The following is a 26,856-nucleotide window of genomic DNA, read 5'->3' on the forward strand; positions in this document are numbered from 1 at the left end:
AAAGTTGAATGAAGAATGCTCGGAAAATACAGCACGTTCTATGATTATTGCGAATATCGGCATATTGGACTTTAATGAAGCGGTCGACGAGCACACGACTGGAATAGAAGAAAGGAAAAATAGAAAAAGTGGAGACGGTTATTAGATTTTTTCGATCATAACTACCCCCATCATAGTCGTGCGCAGTAAAAGAATTCCGTTTGAAGAGGTGTTTTGCCAGGCTTGCGAACCGAATATAAAACCGTATTTAAAAGAGAGATAAAATTTTAAAACTGACATGTACAAACTCTCAGTCGATTGCTGTAACAAAGTTAAAAATAAAACTAAAATGCTAATGTTAAATTTGTATAAAGTTATTTCATTTGCGGCGAAAATCTTAATATACTTGCATACTTAGGTCTGCCAAACAGTTTTATTTCAGAAAATGATATTTTATTATTGATACAATTCAAATCACTCCTACATGAGATCATATTTGTATAATATTTCGTATCATCTAGTTTGGTTTCGAAAATTCTATTCTTCTCATTATTATTACTTCTCTATTTTTGCTAATTTAAAATTCATTATTTTTTTTAACATAAATTTATCAAGCACCATTTTATCTATCTAACTTTGATTTTCATATATTTTAATCATTTAAACCTCATTGACGTAAGGCTCGCTTAAGAAATTGAAGAATAAATTCTTATCGTAAAAAGAAGGTAGAGAAATCGTTTTCGGTTTGCAATCCTGCAGCCTCCGCGTGTCGCACGATGCCTGTCGTATCTTTTCACGCGCGGATACATCACTTCCGGAACGCAAAAGCGGACGATATGATGCCACAGTTTGTGTGATGATGAACGACGAAGATCAAAGTCACTCCTCGGCGGTCTCCATCCCTTCTTCCTCTTCTTTGAGCTCGCTTTTCTTGCTCGGCTTCTGGTACAGCTCCGGCACCTTCTGCCTCCAACACTTGCCTGAAACGTTCAAAAAAGCCGCACTGCTTCCTCTCTTTCATTTTTGCTCTTATCCGCGAGCGCCATAAAATTCTGCTTTAGGCGCGTGATCCCAGTTTGATGTTCCACCTGGAGTCTCCGTCGTGTAAATGTCTTGCTCTCTCTCGTTCCTTCGTTTCTTTTGATTTGGTTCACGGTTTTCTTTTTGGTCACTATGTCGTTTTCGCTGTGTTTTTCGGTTACCGCAATAAAAAAATTGAGATATGTCCGTTGGTTCGTAAAAAAGGGATGCGAACCACTGCCGAATCGATGGATTGATCTCACCGATATAGTCGGTGATCAAATTAATTTTCGGAAAGAGCATATATAATTCAATCTTTTTATGAATAAATAAAAAAAATATATATTCATTTTTTAAATAAAATTTTGTATCAAACTTAAAAATATATAAATTATTTTCCACAAAAAAAGGTTATAACTGGAATTAATATTTATGCTCTTACCGTGAATATCTTACCGTCAATTCAATTGCACGTTCTTTCCGCAGAATTATAATAATAATAATAATAAAAACGCGCTGTCACGATATCGCATGAAGAGGTGGTTATCAAAAACGGATGCGGGGTACGTGGGGAGTAAGTGTATACGTTGCTGTTGTACGATTAGACACAATACTATCGAACAGTAATGCAGCCACGACAAAAAAAGACGTACAAAAAGAAAGATCAATTGTTGTGTGACCAACAATAAAACAGCAAAAATACCAGAGAAACACACGTGCTCGCTAGCACAAACAAAAGTTTTCAGTAAAGTAAACCAAAGGTGCCAGCCAATCCAAGTAAAGGGATGAAAAAAAAAATTTAGAAACGAGAGGGCAGGGGATGGAACGAGAAAAAAAAAGTAGACAAAAAGAGAGTTGCACACAACGGCGTCGTGGGGCCGTTTTTTATTTTTTCAAATCTATTCAAAAATCATGTTTCGAGCCGCGAGAACGTAGCGAAGCTATTTTTTTAACGTCACCCTTTTCTTTAATGAGTATGATTTTTTTGTAAGTAAAACTCAAATAGTGGGTGAAATTCTGTGAAAGTAATTACTTTGAAGTTTCTCAATAAAAATGTTAATAGCATATTTAAAAAAATATAAATTTTTATTAAATATCAGCTGCAATTGAAAACAAATTTTAATCATCAAAAATTATAAATATGTAGTAATAAAAATTATTATATGTGTAATTTAAAAAAAAAATTCTTCGCTCCGTTTTCGTCGGTCTCCCGCCTCTAACTACGTGTTTCGTGATGTATGGATTTATCATCGTGTGTAACATCGTCAAGACGGGATTGTTCTCGAATAGCATTTCATTTCCAAACAGCAATTTTTGTAGAGATTGAAATGCGAATTGCGATACAATTCCCGTCTTCGTCGTTGTCGTCGTCATTGTCATCGTTGTCCTCGTCACCGTGATAAATTACTCACAGGCAGTCGCGGCCGCCTGACGATTCTTGCTGTAGTAGCTGAGGAAGTTGACGTCGTTGCGGATGTCGGCCGGCCGAAGGTCCGCGACCTTATAGTATGGTTTTCTGACGGACTGCGGCCTGCCGGCGACGTACTTGATGCATGCCAGGGTACCAAATGCGCCTCGATCGGGCACTTCGTACCAACTCAGATAGTCGACCTGTTTCTTCGCGTTGCTGCGGCCGCTGAGCAGCCGACGGACATAATCGTGGCTGCGCATACGTTCCGGGATGATCTCCTCGATGAAGTCGCTGGAAATCGCAAAGAAAGCGCTGATTATCTTAATATGAAAATGATGAACTCAACTTTCTGTGACTTGGAAGGTAGTTCACCGAAAACCACAAAAAATATTCGCTTTATTCATGTTTGAACTTTCAATATCATACTTAGAGACGTAAAAAGAAACCTTCTTTTCCTAGTAGAAAAATATCAAAGTAATAAAAAATGTCAAAATAAATAATCAAAATATCAAAAAATATCGAAAAATATCAAAAATGAATATTATTTGTGCAAAGTTCAATTTAAATATTACTTATATCAACTTTTATTTTCAATATATATCTGAAAAAAATATTGTTATTTTTTCACAAGAATCATTTCGTAAAAACATTTGGTTTTTCTGTTTACAAATCTCTCTAATCGTAGTAGTCATATTATATTGTTTTCTCACGGAGGTGCAACATACTATGTATGTATCGAATATACCCGACTTATAAAGTTATAACAATGAAAATAAAAATATTGTAACAAATTTTTTTGTTACGAGTCGAAACATCAGATATTTAAAGAATACAATTCTATCAAGCAAATGTATCTTTGTTAGTTATAATTGTAACTAGTAAAATGTTGGAAATTAAGTAAATAGAAGTTGCAAAAAACATTTTTTGCAAAAAGTCGAGCATTGCATATCAAGAGTGGTATTAAAGGATTTGTACTTTTATCTCCGAGTCACAGAATTATCTGGATTATTCCTATTCCAGAATATCGATTGATTTATTTAGCATATGAAGTTAAATGTACAATTTCCTTTTTCTAACAATTCAAATGATTAATACTAGATTTAGATCGATTTAATTGAATAATTAGTTGCAAACCATTTTATTTTCGTCGGATACCTTGCCACTGCTCTTGGCACGAACACATGGACACGTCGAAGAAGAGAATCCACTTTCGCGCGAATGTCCCTTGTCTCATCGTCGAAAAGCTGCGAAGAGATGGAATGTGAAACGTTACTTGTATGAATGAATCGATCAATCTCTTGCATGCATTTAGAGTTTGATCCTTGTAATGAATTATTTTTCAAATTTGTATTTTTTTCGTATTACATCATATTTTAAGGATAGGTACTTGATAATATAATGGTTTAATGTTTTAACTCGGTATTTATGATAACGTATCAGTTACACGCAAAGAATCGGATTTAACTGCATGTATTGTGTCAATAATAACGACAAATTGCGAAGAATAAGAATATCAACGACAGCATCAGCTCTTTTATTTTTTTAATCTAATAAGTTTGATTAATAAATTAAATTAATAAATAATAAATTCATTATTTAAATTAATAAATTAATTTAAAATAAATTATGAAAAGAACTTCGTCCATTATATATATAGATTTAGTCCGTCCGTATATACAGAGTCGTATGTCAAATTGTAGGGTATAAAAAGTAAATGAAATTATCCAAATGCCAACAGCTAAAACAGCTACAGATCATTGTTAGGACTTGGTTAATGTGATATACGAGGTATATTAATTTTGCTATTTATGCTTTTAATCGATTGATGGTCTTTTATTACACAGTTAAAAATACTTCTAGATCCTTTTTTCATCCAATCTCTTACTTCATCAGATTTATTTCTGTATCTCCCCAAGGCACCTCCTCGCAATGATGGCACATATAAAAATGGTGTTCGCACTATAAATAATTGTTGTGCCTATATCATGTTATTCATGAAGACATATATGGATATCTTCCAAGGAGAATATTACATATTTTTCAGCTCTGCTATGATGATGAGTGTGAATGAATAGAATAATATCTTTAAAAGACTATTTTTTTGACAGGGATTTAGAGAAACTACTTAATATATATTTATATTGTTATGTACATAAAATGGTATATAATTGATATAACTATACGCCAAAATGGCCGAAGTTCTTTACGATTAAAAAATTTTTGCAACTTTTAATTTATCATGAAAGACGGATTGCACATCCGTTGCAACGACGCAATTCCGCCCAGGATGTCTAACGTAGACAAATGTTGATGAAAAAGAATGGTGATGTTGTTGATGGCGATGGAAATGACGATCGTACAATAATGATGACATACGAAATCTTACCATGTATTTTTATGAATCTAAACTGATTTAGATCAGAGAGAAAGAGAGAGAGAAAGAGAGGGAAAAATGATATTAGACTATTAGCTGCCGGACTTACTATGTTGTATCGAGAATTTAGATACTCTTCAATGTAGGATCGACTAGATGGCCTCGGCAGGTCGCGTATCCTGTTGAGCTCAGCTGTGAGGATGCTGGGCCGCACGCGCGTTCGCACTCTTATCGGTATCATAGCGCCAGCGTAGTACACATGATGGATTGGCGAGTGAACTATGGTGACGAGTCTCTTGTGTGCCACATATGGCATGTGAGGATAGCTCCTCAACTGGAGGCAACGAACGTCTCGTTTTTACTAATCATGCTCGCCCAGCAATGGCGAGCTGCCAAGCGACTATCTTGCTACGAGTCAAGATGCTAAGCGATTTACCCTTTTGATGACGATTAAATTATACGTCTATTTTTATACGTATATTATTATAAATGTAAATTTATATGCTTTTTGGGAACACAAAGGAAGTAAATCAAGAGAATTGTTTAATTCAAAAAGTGGTTGGAAATGTTTTGTTAGATAAAAATTCAAGACGATAAACACCTTGAAGCTCTTGCTTGAGAATCATTCAATTAATTATAGAAAAACATTTTTTTTTTATAAGAAAAAGATATTAAAAAGATTCAAAAAGATTCAATAATTCAAGAATTTTTAAATTGGATCCGATATATATATATATATATCTAAATAAAAAATTTTACTTTATATTATCTTTAAAATTTACAATTTTTAAACTTTAACATTATAAATAGGTAATTTATATTATTATTTCTTACATAAATAAAAAACCGTCATCAAAAAGGATTAAGAATAGCAAAGCGTAGCATTCGATGTGTTCCAGCGATGAGCAGCAACCAAATGATCGATATGTAAATGGCATGGGTTGCACACGAAAGGTCTTAATTATATCAAGGAAGCTTTGAACATATGTTCACGGTCTGTCACGAACGAGAGCAACGGGGATTAAGCGGTGCGTTACATTACCTTGAATTACGCGTGACACCATGAAGATGAATATTACTGCGATGAGGTAGCGCTTTAGAATTAGTAAACATCGAGATCTGAAATTAATTAATGCAAGACGCGTGAAATTAATTAGCATGAGAGCGGCAAAGCGTCGTTACATCTATTTCACAAGTGCTTTTTCTAGAATTACCTACAAACTTTGCGTAATATCCTGTTGATATGATAATACGCAATACGAGAATTAACGTGGTTGATTATACATATAGAAAGATCACAAAATTCTCGAGCATAAAACAAATTACATATTTATTATCATCGCGAGGTGTTATTACTATCGAAGACAAATCAAATGATTGATCGACGTTCCTTTAGATTACGTATATGTATACACTATCAGTTTTTAAGCTTTATGATTTTTAAATTATTAAGTTTCCAAAATCTAAAATTAAATTAATAAACATACATTTGAATAATTTAGGCCCAATTTTTATTATTTTTTTATAAGATTACTTGAACTGTACTAACTGTATTTATCAAATTTTATTCATATTATTTATTATATCGATTATTTTATATTTTAATATACGTTTATTATATTTGGATTATATTTTTACGTAGTTATTCTAATTGTAGTTATTCGAGAGACGTCGATCTAGTTGTAAAATCGCGCAATGAGATACCAGTCGATTCTGATTGTCGATTTGCATTGAGAATATTAAGTAATGTTAATGAAAATTGATCTTTAAAAGCATCTTTAAAACATTTTTTTAATTTAATTATATTGTACGATTAACCTTTTGGTGTCACTCTGTATTGTTTTATCACGTATCTACTACACCGGGTATTGTAAAAAATATCATATAAAAATGAGCATATAATTTTTTTCAATTGGAACGTCAGACATTATACAGTAACAAGTAAATGTGTATATCTTTATTAATAAAAAGGTTATAGCACAACAAAGTAAAAGAAACTTCCGTTGTGCCACACTAGGAGTGACATCGAAGGGTTAAAATGTTCGCAAGACAATTTTAGAATTCAAAAATTCAAATTTACGCGAAGTCTTTTAAAGACAAACGAATTGGTGGCAAGTTACTTGATTGTTTAAAAAATACAATACAAACCAACACAATAAGTTTTATATTTTATTGAGTACTCCATCTCGTTAGGAACCCTAAATCGAGATGGAAGTACGAGTTGAAAAATCTACGACGCGGATATCAGAATCAACGATCGCACCTGTTGCGCTTCCGGTAACGATAGTCGAGCATTCGTTGCATACTAAAATCGTAAACCATCAGGTAGAAAGTACCTACCTGAATGACGCTGGAGAGCGGTATGATGGTAATGGGTCGATACTGCGCCGCGTTTACAGACATGGGGAGGGTGTTTTACATATATATATATTTTTTTATTTTATCCATCGGGATTTCCAACGATGGCGGCGTCGATGGCGATGGCGGCAGTGACGGCGGCGGCAAGGGACGAGGAGTCACATGTGGGAGGCAGAGTAAATAGAAAGAAGAATAACTCGGTTAGTGACTCGGGTAGCGTCCGCGTATCGTTCTTTCTTCTTCGTTCTCGTTTTTCTCGCTATCCCGTTTGCCTCGCGCTCGCTCTTAACGGCGTCTCAAGAGAGTAGATCAGGAGGGATGAAAAAAAGGTCTCACCCCTCCCATGAGAAAAGGAAAAAGAGGAAAGATTGTAGGAAGGCTCGTATATATGCCGCGACGGATTTCTTTTCGTGACGCTCGAGGTAACCGACTTTGGCCAATTGTCGCGTTGTGTGTCTATCGAAAGGACGACGGTAATGAAAATGATGATGGTGTTGCTGATGACAATGATGACGATGATGATGGTGATGATAATGATGATGACGATGATGATGACGATGAATGTTGTTAGTAAAGTTTACTTCGCGAGAAGACTGCCAAATGGAAAGTAGCTCTTAATGGCCTGCTATGACATCGCAGAAAATAACCATAATTTCAGGGGACAAGATAATACAATTCAGTTTTAACTTTCCAGAATATGTAGAATAGTCTTCAAGAAATGTAGCTAGTACATGTATATAAATCACTATACGCTTAAAGAGATCTTAAAGTGACAGAATTATTGACATTACGGGTTAGAAGATTTTCTAAATTGGCTGTACAGAGATTGTAAAATCCTTTTATACAATTAAAATATGTACTTACAAAAGAGACAGAAGAGTGCAAAACGGTCGATTTAACAAGATAATCGAGAAAAAATTACATATAGTATTATTGCTATTTTTTAATGTTTTTTTCCGTTAAAAGAACTGTCTCGCACTCTTTTCTAATGCATTTTTTATGTATTTTAATTATGTAAAAGAATTTTTAAATGCGCTATACTGTAGCCAATTCAAAGTATTTTTTTATCTGTATCGTCGATAAATCTGTCACTTTGGGATTCCTTTAAAGATACTTAAATGATTATCAATAAAAATTTAATTATTTCTCTAACTTATTTTAGAAAAGTTCAGATATTAATTTTGAAGCAATTTAATTGAAATCTTTTAATATTAATAAATGGCGTGATGTTACTGTAAGTATCACGCCAGGTTAGTCCGTAAAGAATTAATTAAAATCTTCTATTATTATTCCTTATGCTTCTTTATTATTCAATTCTTATATTATCTTAAGATAATATCGCGCGCATGTCTGGCGCTCAAATAAGAAGCGATGTCACATAAAATATTGTTTTATCTACTTTATACTACTTTTTCTCATTTTCTGAAATTATGGTTGCATAAAGAATGCAATGGATATCTCATAGGATGACGCATTTTTGTAGGATGTCGGGGCGACACAAGATTGAGACTCATTACTCTAGAAATATGATAAAGAAAAAACGTTCACTTAGGTTGTACGACAAATAAAAACATCCCCAAGGGAAAAAAAAAGGCGTAAGTTAGGGGCCATAGCACACGAAAAGCTTAAGCGATAAAATCTAAGCGAATTAGCCAATCTCAATAGAAATCATAACGTAAACAATAGTCAATCCAACGTATTGATTTTCTCACTGCTTACGCCTTACTGCTTAAGTTTTTTTTTGTGTGCCATGGCCTTAAGCATATTCTACAATATGCTCTTTGTTTCCTGTTTCTTGCTTTTTAGTTCTTGATTTCTTCCCTCTTTGCAACCGTTTCATTGACAATTATATTTCTTGCCACGTATTTCTTGTTTCTTCCGAAGTTCGTTAAGTTTTACTCGGGTGACAGAAAATAAAAGACGGGATAAGAGATAAAAACACAAAATGTAAAAAATAGCAAAAAGCAGGAAACAAAGTGCACATTGTAGAACAGACATTACGCTAATATTTCATTTATCGTATAACAAACTTTTTAAGTATTGTCTTTTATTTACAGATTACGTTACAGATTTAAAAATTGAAATTAAAATTAAAACGTGCCGGTTTGATAAAAGTTCAGATATAAATTTTAAAACAACTTAGTTAAGATCTTTTAATATTTTGCATCCTGCAGAATGGACACGACAGCTACACGTTCTTTCATAAATAAATATAATTAAAATGACTACGTAATAGAGAAGTTTTCGAATTTTTTTAAAATTTTTGTCTTATAATCGATCAATATATTTGAAAAATTTGTAGTATAACAAATGAAATATTAGCTTTAGAATGGAGCAGGTATTAAGAGGCAGACATTTAAATTACACACAAACCATTGCACAATCTGCAAGACTTGGGATGCCTGCAGGCAGCTTTCGATTCACGATTGAGTATTGACGTCAAAATTCACATAGGATAGATACAAATCTTTACAGTGCTGTTTTATACGATTTATTGCCGTGGTTGTTTACAATTTTCGCGTTGCGCGTCAAGCGCGAAATTCTGGAAAGCTCGTTCGAGATTCATGATTTACAAAGTCAGATGTACATGATATATTTTTAGGAGATCAGAAGCCTGCTCTCTATATCTTCGATTATCGCACCAATTATTACTAAATTCAAAAAAATATCAGCAAAATGTAACTCTTACTATTTATAGCGCGACTAGCTCTTAATTTATCTCTAAATGCAGCTGCGTGATGCTCTATCTCCAACTCGGGCTACGGCAACAGCGATAATTACAACAGAATAATAACATCAAGAACATCAGGAGTCTTCCTGTCGATCGCTGATGCTCATTCAAAGCGCGAAATTCGTCATCATTTTTTTTTATCAAAGACGTTTTTAAGAAAATCAAGCGTACAAAACTGACACGAGGAGAGAGACAAAAAGGAATTCTAGGTCGACATGCGACAAAAAAAAAACGATATTCCGCTTTTATCGATATCGACGACCAAATCAATATCCATTTGAAATTCTGCGATTTTCAGTTTAATAATTTTCAGTTCAATAAACAAAATATAGCGAAGTGATCTTTCTTGCGGAGAAAAAAGTACATTTATTTTCAATATACTTTACACGTTCTTGTCGTTACTGCCACTAGATTTAACTTAGCAATCTCTGTTGAGAGGAAATCTCCGTCGACGATTTGTAAGATCTAACATTGTAATTTTCATCGAAAGGGGAAACTATCTCCGTCATCGATGAGTATCTGCTCTAAAGCATTCTTCCAAATGGCACGACTCGATTTCCGTGTATTTCTCGACTACCAGTCGGTTTCACTAATACCGCAGGGCGTATTTATGACGTTCGAGTTTACATGTTCCTCAACATAGAACAGATGTACCACGAATAGCGCAGGTTTGTGGCATTTCACGTCGGAAATGATATATCATTCACGCCTTGAGAGATACCGTATATAGACTCGTTAGCGTTGAAAAATTGTCCGATGCGATAGCAGAGAATGTGCAAAGGTCGTCGAGATCGATGAGAGCGGAAATGCGATTGACGTGAGGGGGGGTTACGCCGGGGATCTAAACGCGGTAGGAGTAATGGCGGTAGCTAGTGCCGCCAGGTAAACGACCGGAAGCGGTGGACTCGTAGGAGGAGCGATAGCTCCCGGGACCGCCGCCGGATGATGTCCTGGTTGACCTTTCGGTCGAGTACGAGCCGTACGGGCCGCTCTCCCTTTTAACGACGCTCTCCTGGGTCTGCGAGGTCCTCTGAGGACGGCCGGTGTACGGATCCGTGGAGCTGCTCGAGCTGGTGTTGGTGTACGAATAGCTGTACTGCTCTTGGGCGGACCTCACTCCGGGCTCCGGATAGTCGCGGACCACATAGTGACGAGGCGTCTACGGATTCGGGGTTAGATCATGGTCAACGACATGGAGGAGAACGGGCTCGCTTTCGGAAAAACGAAGCGGCCTCCGTTGACGAGTAACGGTGATTTAACTTTTGCACCTGGCAAACGACATCGAAATGCAAAGCAACATAACTCCAATCGACGGAATATTGTCTAGGAAGCATCATTCAAGATTATCGATAAACGATAGAAAAATTACAGATAAAACCGTAAAATGTATCTCCATAAAGTATCCCCCGAAAAGTTACAATAACATCACAATAAAATCACGATGTTATAGTGTCCATTTTGTCACAGGTGTGATATTACTAATTATTATATGAAACTGTGATAAAAATTACAACTCACTGTGATACTGCTGTAATATACATAGATTAAAAAATAATAATGTGATAATCACTGTAAATCACTTAATAATCACTGTGACCTTTTTTGATAATCTCACAATGATAACATTACAATTTATCCATAACTATTGTGAATTCATTGTGACATTTTTTACTATGGGGGAGTAACTTTGACCCAAAATTAAAACAATGCCTAGATAGCATACATGTTTAAAATTAGGACATAAGACGTCTTAAATGTTTTTAAGACATCTCGATTTTGACACGTGTGCTATTTGAGCATAAAAATTTCCAACTAAAGTTATCCCGGATTTTGGGCCAAGGTTGTCTCATTTTACATAAAGGCAATATTTAGATAGAAAAAATTATGTTAAGGAATTATTTAATATAATAAAATTTCATAAATGATAATGATTCTAATTTTATAATGTAAATTTCTACAATTTTTCTTTATTTATTCAAGCCTTGGGCATGAATATATGTAAGAATTATGTGCCAGACATTATTCTCGTCTCAGGACGACCCTTGCGGTTTTCCATCGGCGGGCAAATGGATTGTCGGAGCGGGAAGTAAGGTTGCGTCAAAAAAATCTATACAGATTCTGTTCACTTGAGAGGTATCATGATCGATTTACCTGGTCGGAGAACAGGTTGAATATTAAGACATTTATAATTTTGAAGTTATAAGAGAAAATATAAGGCTTTCTCTAAAATAATTAAATTTTAAGTAAAATTGTATTTTTAACTTAATTTTCAGTAGATTTTAGGTAGACTTTTAATTTGACCTTAACATTTTTTGTGACAAAAACATTTAATATTAAAACTTGAAAAGTTACCAAGCAAAAGTTGAATTAAATTAATTAAAGAAGCTATGGATAAACAATTGTTTATTTATCAGTTTAAAACACATTTTATCATGTAGAAATAGATTATAATTTTTTCCAGCCATATAACTTCATCCTTTTTTTCTGGTTTTTTTTTTCCTTTCCTCATGCGTTTCACGACAGGAGATCATCTTCCTAAAATATCATTTGGCCCTGTTCTCCGGCCGAGAGAAGCGCTCGACATGCGAGGCGAGAGACGTGGAAGATGGAAAGTGGACGAACAGGTGCGTCGCTGCGTCGTCTGGCTCGACGGTGTCCATAACTACTCGTATTACGCGCGAATAATTAACCCGCGTCTCGCGGATAGTGGAACATAGTAACGTATTTGAGCTGCCAGTTCATCTATTCTGAGAGAGAAAGATTTGCGAAGTCATTTCTCATCTCTGTGGACAAAGTTTAGGCTGATAATATCGCCCAGATGGCCGGCTGGGCTCGCGGCCAGATCAGGAGAAAGTTGGCGGGATCTAGACGACGCTGGAACCCGTTGAGCTCTTACGAGCGCGATTAACTCTTTGCTGTATTATTTCACATATGTACTATTTCACGCTAGACATTCATCATCCGTAATTCTAACCTCCAACATAGTTTTAATTATATTTCTTTTTGATTATACGGAAGATACGTGCAACTGCCGTGTCTATACTGCAGATTGCGAACTCGAAGAGTTTCAATTTTAATTTTAATTTTGCAATCGAAGCGAAAAATATCTGCTCTTTTTGAGATAACGTCTATACTAATTATTTTTTTATTTCGCATTAATTAATTTCACCGCGCTAGCGACGTGATTTTGATCACGGAAAGAACGATTTTACTGAAAGATCTTAAATTTTGCTGAATACAGATCTGAAAATAATTTTGACCATGAAAATATGATAATTTTCTCAGAAACGGGCTGCTAGAATATTTGCAGTATTTTTGCAAAATTTTACAAAAATGCTGCAAATACTTATTTTTTAAATTTTTGCAGTATTATTCATCATTTTTTATTTTCTATAACATAATTATTTTCAGATCCATATCCATCAAAATTTTAGATCTTTCAACAAAATGTTCTTTCCACGTACATATTAATCATGACGACGAATTACGGTGCAAAGAGTTAAGAAACTCGTAAGAGTAGGAATAAATCGAAAATGAAGACACATGAAGTGAGGGATTTTTTTCTCGTCATTCATACATAGACGTGAAAGTATGATGGATCTCGGCGATATGTCTGCGGTAATAACATGTTCGATCTATCTGTAGACACACAACGTGCGGGCCAATTATATAAACGCGGAGCGGTATGTAACATATGCATTAATAATGTCCCCGTGACGAAATATTCAGGACACTCTGAGCGTTGGGCAACGGTACGCGGCCCTTGCCAAGAAACTCGTAGGCAACATTCGCGAACATGTGTATGTTGGCATGACGTGACAGGTGTACGTGTGTACGTGATGAGAATGTTTGCACGCATCTATCCCGCCACGTGCGCATTCGGTGTCCCGTTCCAAAACTTCTTCGACCTTCTTCGAGCATGAAACTTCGTGGCGGATTGCACTAATGCTTCATTGAACCTAATTACGGTTAAATCGGAGTCACTCGATTAGTCGAGTACGTTCTCGCGACTGCAATTCGACAACGAAGAGAATTTAATTCCGATACGAAGCTTCGTTAATTCGAACAAGATCGAGTAGCTAAATAGAATTTAATTGCAAATTCAGCTGCGAATCGTATGTACTTTTTTGTTCCGTTGAAGTTCGAGAAGATTCGCGAGACTTTTTTTTCTATTTTATATAATGAAATATGAATATAGCGAGATAAGGTCTTTCACTCATAATTACGAAACGTCGTTTCTTGCTAATTCTTATCGCAAGTAAGATTCTTTTCTTACCGCTTCAGTCGTGCAGTCTGCAACGCGACTGTAAAAATTAATGCCAAACAACTTAGTATGGTTATACAAGGCAATTAAAAGTTACTGCTCTCGGAAAGGGTCAAAAGTTAAGGCGCTGTACAAATATAAATGAATAAGGTATTAGAAGTTAACATTTTTCGCGATTGCGAAATCTTAATAAATCCTTAAACGTCAACGCTTATTAACGTTCTGAGCATTTAATAAATATATATGTATGTTTGTTATATCTGGCTTAGTTGATGATAACGTAAGAACAAGGGAGAGAAGGTTTAACCTAGACCGATGGTACGCGCGTGATTATATTAGATATGAAGGGATTAATTAAACTCTCGTTTAATTAATCTGACATATTTCGTTTGCATAATCTGTGACAAACAAGCTTGATAAACTCTCAGTAGAGTGATATATATAGATATATATACATATATATACACTGATATATATATGTAAACTATACGTAAGGCATTTTGTTTAAAGTAACAAACCTTTATTTTAACAATTGATGGAGGAAGATTCAGTTTTTTACTTACACGAGCGCTCCTTTTAAACGATACGAATAAGTAGGTAAGAAATACTACCACAAATACAGATTGATGATATAATATTTATTTATGTTTGTATTTCGACTTAGTTTCATATGAAAAAAATTTATTAACATACTGCGAGGATGGCCGAAACATTTATAATCATTTTGTATATATATATATAAGAATTTAATATAATTACTCGTGAAAAAGACTTTTTCTGCTTATTTTTTATTTTGTCCGAAAGTTTTTAGCTCTTTGTTATGGTTTTTAATTTACAATTTAGAACTTCATATGTACTAATCAAATAATATTGTATCAATCGTCTAAAATTTTCGTTTCGACTATTGTAATCGAGAGTTAATATTAAACTGCGAAAGAGAGTTCCCGAGAAGCGAGATCGTTTCGAGATTTATGACGTGAAGATCGAAAGATGCGTGGAACGCTTTTTTCGAGGCGTCAATTTTTCCGTGGAAAAACGCGACTGCAAAAATTCTCACGCCATGAACTCACGTCAGAAATCGCAAATCAGAAATGCAAAATGACTAGTAAATGCCGACGATTTTTAGTATTCTCATGTTACTTATTTTATTCTCTTTATAAATCGGTGAAAAAAATCGCTGCCAATCGTCTTGAAAGTGCGACAATCAGTGTTTAAATGTGAAGACACCCTTCTAGCTACGTCCAGAAAATGTAATCCATCAATTTTATTAAAATAAGGTACTAATCTGAGAAACTTTTACGAATAAATTTTAAATAACATTCCGCTAAAGTACTCCTGTATAAAAATCGATTGTCTAAGGATTGACTAAGTTCGACGAGCTAATTCACTATCGATACATCGATGCACAATAGAAATATTAAGCACAATATTAAATAAAATTCTTATTTAACCTTTAGAGGGCGGAGATCTATTTTTAAAACTTTATGGCCTTTTTTAAAGTAAAATTTATTATTATAATTCGTTATTCTTTGTTGTATTTTTGTTTCAAAATATGTTTTAGCGTCACCATAGTGGTTTTCCCAACCTTTAAAGGTTAATATCAAGAAATCTACATAATTACGTGTAATAATTTTTGCTTTGTATCTCTGTCGATTCATGCTAAAAAATATAATGTATATTCCATAAAAATGTCGATATTATAATAATTTTATTCTCCTGAAGAGTGTCCACGAAGTTCAACGTTCTCGTGTCATTTCTCTTTCTTTCTTTCTTCTCGTTTCTTGTCGTTAGAATCGATACCAGGACGGCGTCTGTAGAGCCAACAGGATTTTGGTACGGCCAGTAGCAGGCGTGTTGGCGTGTCTGACCTTGCTAGACGGCCGCGCGAGTATGCCCTTTTCGAAGACGTGACCACGGGTAGCTAGTTCGGCGGCAGCATCCAAGCCGACTTTTGAAATGGCTCCACGGTCCACCAGCTGTCGAATGTGATCCTCCTTGGCAACGTCTTTGCCGCGTACTACACCCTTCTTGTCCGGTAGAGTGGCGTATTGATAGAACTCATCACGCGGGTCCTGCTTCTTACGACCCCACACAGTGAAAGGCTCCGGCACCAGCGACGGTCGTGGCACAAACGGTACCTTCTCCCATGGGAAATAGTCCTGCTTCTTAGCTTCCGTCTGCAAATTCGAGCCCGGCAAAGGGTTCGTCAAGATCACTAGTCCTCGAGCCATTAGGGATCAATTAAGGGCAATTAGCCACCTCTCAGTTCTCGAGTCCCTCGCGATTCGTAGAGTGATTCTACTCGTATCGCACACAGTCTTGGAGCTTATCCATGTTACAAAGTTTCCCAAATTCGTCAAGCACTTGCTCACCGACGATCTTCGAGCTTCCACACTACCCTCCTACTACTGCCACGTCTGGTCTCTTTGTTAAACCACGACCGTCGTCACGGTACCGCTCGTGTGCCGTTCTCCTCGATGTCCCACCCGATGAATTTAGATTAGGTCCCAGATAATTTATAACATTTTTCAACGCCATCAATATCCACATAATCCGAATTCTTTTTCCTTATGAGACAAAATAATCTCGAGATTTCGTGTGCGAGATTATCACACGATTGAATAATCTACTTAAGATGTCTTTAAAACGTCTTATTTAGAATTGCTTTTATACTTTTTAAGTCGTGTAATTCAATTCAATTAGTAACTTAATTTAAGAAGTTAAGAAAGTTGCTTTATAAACCGATATTTCAATAATGAAATATACATAATTTATATACCTATACGTATATATATTGAATACAATAATTTTTATATAATTGAATATACATATAATGATGTTAACGACAATTTGATATCTATTAGGTGAAAATCTTATTACTTTTTTGTTAACAAGCAAAAGTTAACCAAATAATTTCTAACATTTTTTAGAACTTTTTATATTTAAAAATTTTTTACGTTTTTAGCAATTTAATATCGCGAAAGTTAAAAGTCTCAAAAATCGATAAAGGTCGACAAGAAACTTATGAAAAAATCTAAATTCTCGAAAATAAACAAAATATTAAAATATATTGTAATTAGAACCAAATGAAAAACAAATTATAACTCAATAAGCATCTAAATTAAATAAACTAGAATTTTATTATTTTTTCTTTTATTTACATTATATGTATAATTACATATGTATATTATAATAAGTAGAAATCAATTGTTATCGTTAACAAAGTACATAAGTCATTAACATACTGATTTATTACATATAATTCCAGCTTTTGTTCTGCGTTTTTCTTTTTTATTGACTTAATTCTCGCAAAATATCAATTCAATTGTTGTGAATCGAAATAATAATATTGGAATAATAAAATAGTTGACATTTTTAGACCGTATTACATTCAAATTAGTACATATATTTGAATGGATAAATATTAATAGAGTTTGAATGAATAAATATTAATAGAAAATCGTAATATAAATAAAGTTATACATGCTCCAAAAAATGTCTAAAAGATAACTTTCAGAAAACCTTGAAAACATTTTTAAAATATCTTTTGGTTAAAGTCTTAAAGACGTCTTGGAAAAGATGTGCCAAAGGCACACGTATTATCTGCAGAGAATGGTGCTCCAAGAACTTGACAGCCAAACTCTCATGATCGCCCCCGCGAATTCTTAAGTGTTGATCTTTAAAATGTCAGACATATGCGCTTACGCATAGTTAATAAAAACAACAGAAATACGTCATCATTACAGTCTTGAGTTTTCTTGAAAGCTTTCTTCTACAATATTATGGTTACCTATTTGACAATCACTAATGTGAAATGACACATGTTACCAAAACGACGCACATTTATTTAAACCTGCTAGATTTTATTTAGATATCTTAATGTCATTATAACTCTCTCTTACATATAAATAGGTAATTAATTAATTGACAAATTTGCAAAGAAAGAGATGAAAAATACCAGAATATAACGTTTATTATCTATAACGTATAAAGAAATTTTCATCGAGATATCTATCATATTATAAATAGATATCTATCATATTATAAATATTTTATATATTTTTTTATATATTTACAACCCGCTAAAACAACGTTGTACATTATAAATTATTTCATTTGGTAACAGAACAATTAGTTTCTATCTTTATACTACAGAAAATAGCATGAAGAAAATTTATTATAAATGTATACACCATTTGGAAATAATTTAAAGCCTGAAGAGATTGTATCTTCCAAGTATTTTTTACGACTTATCCCATTCTGATAAAAAAGGGCCGATATCAAAACCCTTGTCGACTTTTTTATTTTTTTCAATCTACTAAAGGGAGGGAAGAAGCGATCTTTCTAAAGTAGTAATAAACTACACTTGTCGGACAGTCAAAGCTCGTCTCTCGCGCAAGAAAAGCCCAAATTCCCATAACATTCGTCATCATTTCGCTTTCCTGGCGGGTCGTAAAGACGTCATCGTAAAACGACGCGATGTAGTCAAAGTGCACAGATATCATTTATCTCCGTTGATCCCAATATAGACTTGCATGATGTTTTAAAGACGTGCATCGATGTAAGATATTAAACAGCTCGAAGCAGACTTGGTTTCTAACATAAAGAATGCATTTTGCTTTGGAAATATAACCTTCCGCCCAATTTCATGTCTCATACACTTATAAATATATCAAAGACACAGATTTAGATAAAGAAATAAGACAGGGAATAAAATAAAAATATTCAGTAAGTCGCAACTTTGTAAAAAGTAAAATAAGACCGTCTCACTTTATTTTGCGACTTTTTTTTATCATTTAAATAATTCGTTTATCTCAAGAATACATATTCTATATTCAGATATTTCCAGATTACCAGATTAAAATTGTATTTTCTGTCTTAGATAATTTTCTATATCAGAAATTTTGGGGAAGTGGATCATTTCGATATTGTTTCAACACGTGTCTCACGGAGATTCGATACGGATCGGTAAGAAAATGACGCCCTGCACAGCTGTATCCGCGTGCTGGCGTCGGCGGGTATATATGAATTCTCGCGTCGACGAAAATCCGACGGTGGGCGTCGGCGTCGCGCCGTCGGTGCGTCTAAATTAGGGCAGAGTAACGCAACACCGATTCGCCCCTCGAGTCGCGAGAACGCGGAGCAGCGGGAACGTCTTAATAATCGTCAGGGACGATAATCTGGAAGGCATCCTACGCCTGCAATTCCTCGCAGCTGAATAACACCTAATTTCGTAGTACGTTTCGATATCGGGGAAATTTCGAATGGCAATTCCAATGCAAAATTTTTCTAATACTCTTGAGACTTTGACGAGGGCATTTCTTAAAGATACACGATTTGCGGATTATCTTCATATTTTGATACATCCAATGCCAACATTTTGTAAACATTAGTTCATTTCATCAGGCGGAAAACAATGTAATATTGCAAGGACTCAAACATAATGAAAAGAAAAGGAATAAAATAAACAATAGGAAATAATAAATTTCAATCTACAAGAAATCAAATATACTAAAATACAGTGCGGCGATCCACTTAACGTTATAAAGCGCAATTGTTGATTAATTAGAAAAAAAAATTTATGAATTGGCTAATTAAAGAATGTTTCAGAGCATGTGAAGTGGATCGAACTCATAATTTCTGTTCGGTAAAATCTGTTATTCTTTTTAATCCTTATTCGTTATTTCTTTCATTGTGCTTAATACATTCAATTGAATGTATTAAGCACAATACCATAGGTATAGGAAAAGTAACAAGGGATAATAGAGATCTTCAAGATTCTAGTAAACACGATTTATGATACAATAGAAAATTATTATTTCCTACAGAGTCTCAAATAAGAAATTGAATACTATTTAAAGAACTTCTGATTAGTTTTTCAGAATACTAAGATAAAATGAGATGAGAACATGAGATAAAACAAGATGTATGAATATTTTATTTTATTTTAGGCATAATCTCCTTATATCTTAAGTAGGTCCTGAAAAATATAGCGGATGAAATGCATGGTGTCTAATCTATTACTTGAAGATCTGTAGGGAATAACAAATTTCAACCTGTCAGAAACAATATAGTTTGATATGCACGGTTTCTGACAAGTTGAAATCTGTTATTCCCTGTTCATATTGCCTGTGCTTTTCAATTGTGAATTAGGATTTACAGTTCACGGAACGTCGGCATTTATAAATCTTGATATTATTAAGACATAAAGATAATTGCAAACCATATAGCTTCTGTGCCAAATTTTCATGTTCACCTTATCGTCGTAATACTTTTCCATAGTTATACAATTATTGTGTTACAAACGCAGTTATAAGTATATAATTATACCATAATTGCGATTTACAATAATTACAACATTATTGCAATTGCAGTGTTATTGCTGTAATCTACTTTCCAAACCTAGGAAATTGAAAAATTAGTGTTACGCCATTTGATGAGATAGCATTATTGTGCAAATTACTCTACTATAAATCTAAAACGCCACGACATTCATTGGAAAAATACGAATGAGTGTTTAAAATTATGACGTCCCTTTAATTTCGACCCAGCTCTGCGGACGATGACGCCAAAACGTTCATCTATTCTGTGAAGCGCGGTTGATTTTAATCTTTATAAATAGACACGTATTAAGCACGAGCCACTCGTGCCAGTATTAAACAATACGGATCGCTGTATAGCGGCTCGATACTGTGTCGAACTCTCAGAACGCGCGATCTAAACGAGAAAAGTTTGAAGATTTTCGCGCTTTGAAGATACGCGACCCGAGTAAAAAGCGCAGGATAAAACCGGCAGGAGCCGTCTAACATCAGAAAATCCAAAATTATTATAAATAGAGCTGCCGGAGGGCAGGGAATTACAGAACGGAAGCTATTCATAGCGTTGCAGCCATTTTCCGGGACTTCGTCGTGTTAAACTTAGACGGCCGCGCGACCCAGCGAATCTCAGATCCACGTCGACAGAAAAATGTATTTGGCCGACGATCCGAATCGAGCTCCGAGCAGGACCGAATGCATTTTACATTGGAGAATGATATCCAAAAAAGAGTTTACAGTGCACAGTTTGAAATGTAGCAGGTTAATTTTTAATTTAGTTAATTTTTAATTTAGTTAATTTTTAATTTAGTCTAAATATTTGTGACATCACGATATCGATGGAGCAGATTTGCATTTTTCGAATCGCGAGACTTATTTTTCTTACTATTGTATTTTTGACAGACGAAAATATGTAGGAATAAAATTGTACAGTTAAAGAATGATTAAAGCATGTAATTGTTACGAATATTTATAGAAAATCTCGTTTGTAATTGATAGTCATTTAATCGCGAATTGAAAGACTCTCTGCTTTTAAATATTTTAAAGTCATCGGTTTTTATAACGAAATTTGTTTCTGCGCGACTTTTTAAATAACATTTTCACGAAAACATTTTATGATTTTTAAATGTTTATTCTTTTTTTAAATAGGCTATTAACAGTGCGACTGCCATTCCAGAATTTCAGAATTAATAACAATAATTCCGATCAAAAAATTTAGCTATGTCAAGAACTAAACAATTTTCAGATGGATGATTTTCTTTATAAGAATAATTTTCTGTCGACGTTGTATCATTTATCTTATTACCTTCATTATTTTTTTATCGTCGGATTGATGATCAATGGCAATCCCTAAAGCTAACCCAGATTCCCGATCTCTCGACGATTCTAACTATGTCTAGACAAAACCTCTTGCCAAATAGTAACGGCGTCGAACCTCTATCGAGTAAAATTAATACTCACGATGAAACAAAAAACTTGAACATTTTTATGTAGTATACAGAATGTTTGAATATAAAAGAAATATCTCACAACGTATAAAAGAACTCTATATACAAAATTAGTAAATATTATTTTTACAAAGTAATCTGTTTGAAACCTTCTTGGTATAATCACCTCAGTTTAAAATTAACAGCGATTTGCAAAAAATATCTTAACGTATAATAATATAAAACGTATAATATATAACAATAATAATTTTATATATTGTAAAAATACTATTATATTAAATATTAGCAATAATAAAAACTAATATTTTCAAAATAATTACAAATCTATCGCAATAACAAGATTAATTTTTAAAAGAACATATTGCAGCACTTTTTCTTTACTTTCATGGTACTTAATTTTGCATTATTTAATTTAATTCATGTAATAATATAATCGAAGTATCGTGCTTATTATTAACATTTGATCAACATCAAATATCTACCAATGGTTAGAAATATGTGTCGGACAACGGATCTGTCACAACGGCTCGAGTTGCGATTAGCACAAACGGTATGCGGCGAGTCCTGTCGCACACACACGATAACCCGATTGTTGCGGGGTCGTGGACATAGACAACGTAACTATGGAACAAGAACTAATGCTATCCCTTGAACTCGTCAAGAGTAGCTGTACTAAACATGAACAAAAAAAAGACACAAAAATATTACATATCACAAATATTCGTGGAAGGTTCCTTACACGAATTATCCATTTAACAGTGGACTTGGGTCTATATGTTTATTTACAACCCTGCAGGGTTGCGTTCCAAAACTCGACTCTACAACAGATACTCAAAGTTGACAGAGTCAAGTTTGGAACGCACCCCAAAAGTATCTTCGGCAGAACAGTGAAAATAAAAAAAAGAATCGCTGTGATTGTTCGCGGAATTGATTTACGAAATCCATGAAGCTGTGTATACACGCGGATCCGATTAACACTAGAACCGTCGATTGCTATTTTGGCTCTACTAATAATTTTTTTCTTTTTTGTATTAGACATACAGTACAAAATATTGAAAATATGTGAATCAAATATAAATGACCTAACGATACAAGTAATACCACAATACTTTTCACTAATTAAAATTGACGATAGAAAATTACCAAATTGACATCTTTGGCAGTTCTAGTGGGATTTTATCGGCGGTTTTAGTGTCAAAATGCTACATACAGGCTCGGTTTTTCATTTTCTGATTAACTTGGGGTTAGGATTAACCTGATGCTTTATCCAATAAGTTTCATTTGATGATACATGGGTGAATCTCATTGGATAAAACATGAGATTAAGCTTAACTACAAGTTAATCAGATAATGATAAATTGGTCCGTGGTTTTATAAAAATCTGTGCCCTCTGAAGTTTCCGAAAACTCTTACCGTACCCCCCTTACATTTTTCGATTGAAGGGTTCGTCGTTCTGCGGGACACCGAGTGCACGTTTTCGAGCACAGGAGCGGTAGTATAGTAGTAGTGGTAATATAGTAGTAACAGTAATAATAGTAGTAAATTTGGTAGTACAGTGCTAGTATAGTAGTGGTGAACACAGTGATCGGAGTGAAGTGTGGAAGTCGAGATCTGTCTCGGCGGTGATTTCTCGGTGAGTCGCGGCGTCGAGCTCGACGACGAACAGCAGCGACGAGGACATGAGGCCCTCGAGGAGGACAAAGTCAGAGAACAAGCAATGTCGAGGTGTTTCCGGTCGCGCCGCTCGCTCTCTGTCGTCGATCGACCTCGTCGACGAACCGGAGGGAATAAGGGAGAATCAAATGCCAAGTTCTCACTCGTCGCTTCGCGCGCATCTTCGACGTCTCACGGGATATCGGTTGCGGTCGACAACAATGAAATCGCGATCGGCCGAATGCGGGTCAGCGTTGCTCTTTCTCTGCCGTGTGGCTGATATTTATCTCCTCGAGCATTCTACTTTATGAATCTCAAATCAACCCTTAAAGGGACCCTAAAGTCGTCTGCGTATTACTGATTAATTATTTTTCAAGTATTTTCTAATTGTCTTTTCACACTCAGATTTAAAAATTCTTGGTCAATTTTATGCGAAAAACAAAAAAATGGAACATTACAGTTTTTTGACGGCGGCTTGTAACAATATTTGCTTAATATTTATATAAAAGTTTTGGATTTTATACGGATAAAACAATGATAGTTTGAAGTTCTTTGTGATCTGGAGAATTACATACGTAATATGAAAAAAAGTCAGTTAGAAAATTTAGGCATATTATTGAACATCTAATATGAAAAATTGATTAAAAAATTCGTACGTAATGTACTTATGATATTGCTGTAGTAGTGAATAGCGATATGTTAATGATATGTAAATCGTATGTGTGTAAATTTTATTGATAAAACAGACGATTTTAGGATGTTTAATTCTCATCTTTTTGATGCGTTCATTTTTACGCGCATCTTCTTCAAACAAGAAATGTTATTAACTGTTTTCTATTCTTTTTAAACTTGAAGATGTTAAATGAAATTAAATCTCATCGAGGACTGAAAAGATTTTAAAAAGATTAAATTTTTAATGGATTACATCTTAAAAATAGTTTTAGAATGTAATTTGAAACTAAATGAATATAAATGATATAACGTGAAAATAGAAAATAAAAATCTTAAAATCGCGGATTAAGGATTAATAAGTTTCAAAGTGAATGTTCTTTAAGAAAATGTACTGACTGTTATTTATATAAATTCTGTTACTTTCAAATATTAAAAAATTAAGAATATTAAACAATTATACATTCTCTGTGGTATTTAATTTTTTAATTCCATCGAGTTGCTATTTTTATTAGATCAACAAAATTTATTGATACGTTGACAAACTTTTACACAAATAAATATATATGTATGAGTGAGAAATATATAAAAAATATTACCAAAATATATTTTATTAATTAAGATTTTTAATAATTTCTTCAAAAGTACAAAAAATTCTTCTTTAATTCGCAATCTCTTCGAAGAAAATCTATGTTTGACCCGATAAATGATTCAACTATTAAATTTACAACAAATCGTCGTCATATCGCGTGTCATATAAATAAAACGCCGACCCCATCCAACGATCGCGCGAATAATTATCCCGTCAATCATTGATTAATTATTTAATCTGTTTTGACCTGAATCGATTATTTCTCTCTGAGATTTTTCTCATAATGTGCCATTAAAACAACAACATATTCAAACGTGATCTTCGTTTCATCACTGAAAATCACGTGTGACATCTATATTCACAGATCTACGTTTTAGATCAACATTTCGAATATTAAATACCGGGTCAAAAACGGATCGATCCTCAATGCACACGAGAGAAAATATGCTGTCGATGCGCTGAGGAATGCCGGTGAGACGTCGACGCGGTTTAGCAAAATCATACGGGATGGCGGTTACAGGGGATGGTACACTTCCTGTTGCAAACGGGGCTCTCTCTCTTTCTCGACGTTAGTTTGCCACGTGTAGCGAAAAACATTATTAAAACATACTTCCAGCCCGCTCTTTTTTTGGAGCAAAAAAAAACAACTCCAGATTCTTATACTGACCGAGACGCTGTAGGAAGAGACGAGCGGCCGCGAGTAGGGTCGCCGGGTCGTGTAGAAGTCGCTCTCGTAAACCATGGTTGTTGCTGGCCTTTCCGGTTTGCTCTTCAAGTATCGCTAATTCGTCGATCGAAAAATCGGGTTCGCGAAATCGGATGCGCTAACAAGGTTTGTTTTCTTCTTTTTTTTTTTTCTTCGTGCGCGCGTGCGAAGGGGAAGGATACGCGACTATGATGCGATCGCGATGGAAGTTCGTGCGATTCTGCTTGCCTCAGCGTCGACACCGCTTCTTCTTCGTCCGGACCGGACTCTCCTCTCCTCGACGTGTGTCCCTCTTCGCCGCGACCGCGTCCACTTCGTCTACGCACGTATGACTCGCGGGTACGAAACGAGAATTGCGTCACTTCGAGGTCCCCGTGCCGCTCATCAAGCCGATGCATCCGTGAAAAAAATAGAATCGTGTTAAGGACGTAGCCACCCTCGTCAATATGATTCTCATGAGCGACGTCCGAACTTTACGAGGCAAGATCATGCTAAGCGATTCTTAAAAAGTAATTTCTTTTATAAAGAGAGAAAAAAACAGTAAAAATACATTGAAGGTAAAAATAGAAGAACCAAAACAGCAAAATTAAAAACGAAATCAGAGGATTATCACAATGTAGTCGAATTAAAAATTAAATCTATAAAGAAGAAAATTCTGGGCTAAAATAAAGATACACTTGATAATTAGAAATCTAATATAAAAGTGAAAAATAAAAGAACAATAAAAGTTAAAAGCGAAACCGAGGGATTATTATAATGTATAATAAATCAAATTAAAAATTAGATCTATGAAGTTAAGAAGGATAAGAAAAATTCTTGTCAAGTTAAGATACACTTTTAATAATTCGAAATCTAGTAACTGCAAAAAATAAAAGAACAAGACGATAAAAATTAATGAAACCAAAAGATTTAGATAGTCAAACTATAATAAAAACAAGATTTATAAAGTCGCAAAGGATAATTTTAAAAGCTGAGAGCTATACGATAAAGATACAATTTTGCTGATTGGAAATCTAGTACTTGAAGCTCTTTCTCTCGCATTAAGCCATTAATTTTCTTCTTTGATCGATATTCAATTTACGTGTGTTCTGTTTTATAATCTGAAACTCTGCTTTTTGAGGCCTGATTCGCGGCCAGAAAAATATGTATTTTTAAGAACGATATTTTTAGTATGAAATACAGCACGTGCATTCTGGAACTGGACAATGGTGTCAAGGAAACCACCGAACATCCAGAATTCTTCTTAAATTCAGATCGCTACTTATTTCTGCCTATTCTCACGTCGCTTGCTCTCTCTCTCTCTCTCTCTCTCTCTCTCTCTCTCTCTCTCTCTCTCT

General features: G+C 34.5%; 1 protein-coding gene across 6 annotated transcripts in view; it reads right to left on the reverse strand.

Moving 5' to 3' along the window:
• Positions 1–25,811, reverse strand: part of LOC108779401 (MAP7 domain-containing protein 1) — a 33,826-nt gene extending 8,015 nt beyond the window's left edge. The window contains exons 1-5 of one of the 6 annotated variants that reach the window (XM_018546816.1): positions 25,481–25,811; positions 7,125–7,166; positions 4,894–5,118; positions 3,545–3,654; positions 2,412–2,701 (exon numbers count right to left, since the gene is read on the reverse strand). In XM_018546816.1, the coding sequence (XP_018402318.1) occupies positions 2,412–2,701; positions 3,545–3,654; positions 4,894–5,118; positions 7,125–7,166; positions 25,481–25,555 (742 nt within the window). In that variant the 5' untranslated portion in view covers positions 25,556–25,811. Of the gene's footprint in view, positions 1–2,411; positions 2,702–3,544; positions 3,655–4,893; positions 5,119–5,826; positions 6,004–7,124; positions 7,167–25,480 lie in introns of those variants that run through there. The other 5 variants (XM_018546817.1, XM_018546818.1, XM_018546820.1 and 2 more) reach the window with 5 other exon arrangements.
• Positions 25,812–26,856: the final 1,045 nt, after the last annotated feature.

This window comes from Cyphomyrmex costatus, unplaced genomic scaffold (assembly GCF_001594065.2).
Source record: "Cyphomyrmex costatus isolate MS0001 unplaced genomic scaffold, Ccosl1.0 scaffold59, whole genome shotgun sequence".
Classification (NCBI taxonomy): domain Eukaryota; kingdom Metazoa; phylum Arthropoda; class Insecta; order Hymenoptera; family Formicidae; genus Cyphomyrmex; species Cyphomyrmex costatus.